General features: G+C 38.4%; 1 protein-coding gene across 1 annotated transcript in view; it reads left to right on the plus strand.

Moving 5' to 3' along the window:
- ELP3 (elongator acetyltransferase complex subunit 3) overlaps positions 1–5,677 on the plus strand; it is an 89,451-nt gene that overhangs the window by 57,161 nt on the left and 26,613 nt on the right. Inside the window, exons 11-13 of the mRNA XM_015571163.1 lie at positions 1,085–1,150; positions 2,617–2,844; positions 3,756–3,837. Of these exons, the coding sequence (XP_015426649.1) occupies positions 1,085–1,150; positions 2,617–2,844; positions 3,756–3,837 (376 nt within the window). The remainder of the gene's footprint in view (positions 1–1,084; positions 1,151–2,616; positions 2,845–3,755; positions 3,838–5,677) is intronic.

Consider the following 5,677-nt stretch of genomic DNA (forward strand, 5'->3'; position numbering starts at 1 on the left):
TTTATGGATTTGTAATTATAAATGTCAGGCCATGGAGCATGTGGAATAGAAGTGAGAGTTGCATCATAGATGCTTGGCTATGCAGACCAGACATTGCATCCATATCTGCAGGCAACTCCGTGCCTCCCTGGGACTCTAGAGCAGTGATGGCGAACCTATGACACACGTGTCATGCGAACTCATTTTTTTTGGTTGATTTTTCTTTGTTTAATGGCATTTAAATATATAAAATAAATATCAAAAATATAAATCTTTTACTATGGTTGCAAATATCAAAAAATTTCTATATGTGACATGGCACCAGAGTTAAGTTAGGATCTTTCAAAATGCTGACACGCCGAGCTCAAAAGGTTCGCCATCACTGCACTAGAGCCATTTGTGACTGGAGTTCGGGTTATATAATAAATGAGTCCAGGTCCCTTTTTTATTTTATTTTTTAGAAAGTTTCCCCCCACCCCTTTTTTTCTTCTGTCCTTTCTCCCGCCCTCCCATCCTTTCTTCTGCAGTGCCCTTCTCTGCAAAACAAACAAACAACAACAAAAACCAGCACTCTTCAGCATCCCTCTTTTTGACAAGATTTCCAAAGGGATACAGATATGATGATGCTAAAAATATTAACTGCCATAAAGTGGTGAGAGTTTTTAAAAGTTAGGAATTTGCTTTTTACTCTTCTATATAAATAGTTTTGGATTCCACTTTGAAATACAGTTATATCCTCTGGGTAAAACCGTTATCAGGTTTTAGGATGTATGTCCTTTACTTCCAATATTACATTATATATTGATCTTTTTTGAATTCTAAACTTATTTTAAAAGCAGTACTGTACTGCACTCACTTCATACATTTTCATTCCATAGTTCCCATCCTCAGATTTATTAAAGATGGCTTCATTTTTTAGTGCAGTTCTTTTATCTCAATGTAAATTGTATCCAAACTTAATTTTGAGCCTGGGGTTTGTGGAGTGGTTTCAATAAAAAAAAATTGAATTAGTTACCAGTTTTATAATTGCTCCCTCATTCACTTTTTTTTTGAATTAGTTACAGGTTTATAATTGCTCCCTCATTCACTTTTTTTTTCTCCCCAGTGTCGAGATGTGAGAACCAGAGAGGTTGGAATTCAAGAAATTCATCACAAAGTACGGCCATATCAGGTTAGTTTCTTCATTTTATAGAGAAATTGGGTCCTGTTCATAAATCTTTTTCTGTCAAGCCTGAACCCACATCTTCTTACCAATGGATTGGATCCTCAAAATTAATGAGTAAACTATGAGCAAAGAGTAATCTGGATCAGATACAGATGTCAAGCCAGGAATGAGCCAAGTATGAGGGGTGAATTCTAGAAGAGCTGGGTTAGGACAACCAGATCTGAACTTCATTCTGGACCGGCCCTGTGCAATAGAACTCTGCAGTGCTGGTGATGTTCTGTAATCTGCCGTCCAGTATGGCATCTGCCAAGTCACATGTGACTATTAAGCAGTTGAAAGGTGGCTAGTGTAGCTGAGGAACCGAGTTTTTACTTTAATTTTAATTCAAATGTAAGTAGCCACATGTGACCCGTGGCTATATTCAGGTAAAGCTGGATGGGATCTGCTCATCTCATTATGTGCAACTGTTAAATTATTGCCCATTGGAGGTAATCAAATGAAAAGATCAGCCCTTTGGGAGGTTGAAAAAAAAAGAAAGAAAAAAAAGAAAAGATCAGCCCTTACCAGCAGGCGGGGGTTCCATAAAACTTGAGCCTGATGCCCACATACGTAGGTTTGGCTTTTCTGTGTATGTTGTTACATATTGCTTATATTTATGCAAAGTACAAGGGCACTTGAACAATGATGAGTTGAATCAAAAGCTATGTAAATTGCTACCACACAAGTCTCCTCCAAAAAGCCACTCTTCCAGTGATTGAATTTTCTTTAATGTATTAATCTCATAACTAGACATAATAATTTAAGGCCCTATGGGATGCTGTCAGGGAACGAGTGACACTGACACATACCCCTCCCCCAAAAGAGTGTTTTAATGGAGGAAGAACTAGAAAGTTAAACCATTGAGCATCTGAAAGTTCTGGGGCCAAGGGGTTCTCCTAAGAGCTATGCATGTGGCATAGTGTATAATTTTACCTTAGAGACTCTTCATGGAGCAGCAGAGATTTAACTGCATGGAAGCATTTACTAAGCCAGATATTTGTAAGAATCTCAAGATTAACGAAGTTCAAATGTTCATGAAACTGTAAAATTGTCTGTTTTTTATAATAGTTCAGGAACATCAGAAAGGGCTTCTGTCATGAGTGGCACACGTAGAGCAGCTTGAGTGCTCCACGTGCAGAATCAACATCAAGAGATTTCAGAAGCATAATTATTTGGTATCTGGGTAGCTAGTGATCATTGGCCCTGGCACCCACCAGGAGGAAAAACAGTTCATGAACAATGCATGAACTCTGATTTAATTGATGTTCAAGATTGGACAAGTAAAAAGAAATAATTCGTGATTATTTTTATCCTTAATTGTGGATATTAGTGTAAGTAAATACATATATTTATAAAAATGAACTGTGTTCTCTAATTTTTAAAAAATGCGGTTTTGTTTGTTGATTTTGTGTTGTTGTTGTTTTATTTAACAGGTTGAGTTGGTAAGGAGAGATTATGTTGCAAATGGTGGCTGGGAAACATTCTTATCATACGAAGACCCAGACCAAGACATTTTGATTGGCCTCCTGCGATTACGAAAGTGTTCAGAGGAAACCTTCCGTTTTGAATTGGTTGGAGGTGTTTCCATAGTCCGAGAGCTGCATGTGTATGGGAGTGTAGTCCCTGTAAGCAGTCGGGATCCAACTAAGTTTCAGCATCAGGTATCCTGTATTTCATTTCTATTTGACCATAATTATTTAAGAAATTCCCCCAAGGAGGGAAAGAAGAATGGAATGGGAGAGAGACCCAGAGAAAGTTATATGATATATATTGGAACACTGTTCCACTCCCCCCAAACAACTTAAATAAATAAAAAACTCACTTTTTAAGTTTTAGGAAAATGGGTTAAAGACACTAGTGGTAGATTTAGCATAGACTCCAAAATTAGTGAATTAAGAATATTGCCTGGGACCCTGGCCAGGTAGCTCAGTTGGTTAGAGCATTATCCTGATACACCAAGGTTGTGGGTTCCATCCCTAGTCAGAGCACATACAAGAATCTACCATTGAATGCATAAATAAGTGGAACAGCAAACCAGTTAATGTTTCTCTCTCTATCTCCACCTCCCTCCCTCCTCCTCTCTCCCACTTCCCTTCTCTAAAATGTTTTTTCTTTTTAAGAATATTACCTGGTAGTTTTGACTAAGTGCTAGGCTAAGCAGACTAGCACTCAAAGCCTCTTAGAAATTGGAGGGGTGACTAATAAATACAGGTTAGATGCCCTAGACTTCATCACCTTGAAATTGCCTAGAACTTGTTCAAAAAGGGACAGAAGTGAAAGTAGCCACCCCCTTGCTGTGAGTAGATTACATCAGCCACAAAATACCTTTTGGCTTTTGTTGCAAAGTTATTCCTTTTGTATTTTTTATTTTCCCTCCCACTAGCCTGCTTGTCTGTACTTTCAGTATAATTAAAAGATTTCTCTTTCCTTACTTTCATAAGTGGGTTTCTTTTTGTCACTCTTATTTTAACAGATTTTAGCAAGTACTAATTATTAGCCTTCTTGTTTTATAGATTCCCTTAATGACTTCTTTTCTCCTTAATTCACTCACCCTCTTTATTGCTCCTTATAGGGATTTGGCATGCTGCTGATGGAGGAAGCAGAAAGAATAGCTAGAGAAGAACATGGGTCTGGGAAAATAGCTGTTATATCAGGTAAGGGGGTTGGGGGTGGTGAGGGCTAAGTTCATGACTCGTTCACATTTTTAACTTGGTACCACAATTAAAACTACCACAGGCCTCTTTTGCGCCTGTTTATGTTCAAAATGGGACAAAACTGAATAGTGAAATACCTGTGCTTAAACACAAAGAAAACTCCTATAAGCAGTTTGCTGGAATAGAGCGTTCGGAAGCAACCCATCTCTGAGTGTGCTGTCTTCCTCGCTGTCTGTCACACTAGTCATCGTGTTCATCTCCTCTCTTGTGCTTTGTGCCCAGTTACTTTGTCTGGGAAAATGAAGTTTGATGATATGGATCCAAGAAAAATGTAAATCAATGTGAAGATTATCAATATTGTTGTTCAGGAAATTAAAATAGAATCTAAGTTGCCAGTACAAAATGTTAAAAGGCAGAGTTTCCTGCTCCTTAAATACCGTTCGCAGTGACTTTGCTCTTGGGGAAGAGCTTGCGCTGTGTGGATTCCCCATTCCTGATCTAGGACAGCAGGTCATTGGGAAGGGGCATGAAAAGGACATTGTAGATGAGTGGGACAAGAAGTAATGTAGCGCCCTTTCACGCTTGCTTCTTGGTATTGTATCCCTACACAAATTGCTGTTCCCATTAAGAAGCTAACATGGTGAAAGCCATGATCAAAATGTAGGTTATTTCTCTTCCAGTGTTTGTTTTCTTATTAGACTACTCCATTCTAAAGGCGGATTATTTCCTTTTAAGAAAATATTCTTTTTTCTGAAAATGAAAGTTGAAATGAGGTGTTTTTTTTTAATCAGTAAGTTGTTGCCCATCAGTAAGTCAATACCTTTGCCTAACTTTTAATGATTATAATTATGGAAATGTAATGAGTCAGGCTCACTTAATCATTTATTCTGGCCATGGTTTTTTGGCATTATCCAGACAGATTAATAAAGCACTTGTTAACATGGCTAGCTTTATAATTTTTTTTCTGTTATCTTTAATTCCACTAAAGAAGAGGGAACTCAATGAACTAAATGAGGCTCATATGATTGATACTGATATATGTGATAACAAATGATTACCTCTCAATGGTTTAATCTGTAGTTGATCAGAAGTCAGCCTTTCCTGGTGGTACCAGGAAAAGGCCAAACCAACTCAGAGTTCATTCTCCATATGTATCTGAAGGGCAGCAACCATCTGAAATTTCAGTGGCCTCTTTTCCGGAGCACTGTCAGTGTCTGCAGTACAGTACTCACGCTTTCATGTGCTTGGGAATCACCTGGAGATTTTGTTAAAATGCAGATTTTGACTCGGTAGGTCTGCAGTGGGGCCTGAGCGCCAGCATTTCTCACCAGCTCCCAGTGCCACCCAAGCTGATTCTTTTCAGACCGCACTTTGAGTAGCAGGGTTTAGTATTCTCTTCCAAATGTAACATCCTCTTCCAGATCATTAAGGTAAGGGTACTGCCTGTGACACTGGCCGTGCCTGCACTCTTAAAGGCTGATACGCAATTACATGATTTTCTGTTGTCTGTGGGAAACCTAATCAGTCTTAAAACTGAGAGCATCAGTACTCTATCACTTCTGCATGTTATTTCATTTGGCTTCATGATATCTCTCTTTTTAGAAATAATACATGCAAGGAGGGCTGCATGACTTCCCTGAGGTCACATTCAGTTGCCCATAAGAGCCTCAGTTTCTGCTTTTTATGAGCAGATAATGGAAATCAGCATCTGTACTCTTCCTAGCTTTTTATCATAATCTAAATAATAGCTCAATTTCAGATCATCTGCTTGTAGACTTTTTAGAATAACAGGGAAGAGCCTTTCTCCTTATCGGCACCTACAATAGGAACTACTAGATTT

The sequence above is a fragment of the Myotis davidii genome, unplaced genomic scaffold (genome assembly GCF_000327345.1).
Source record: "Myotis davidii unplaced genomic scaffold, ASM32734v1 scaffold524, whole genome shotgun sequence".
Lineage (NCBI taxonomy): Eukaryota > Metazoa > Chordata > Mammalia > Chiroptera > Vespertilionidae > Myotis > Myotis davidii.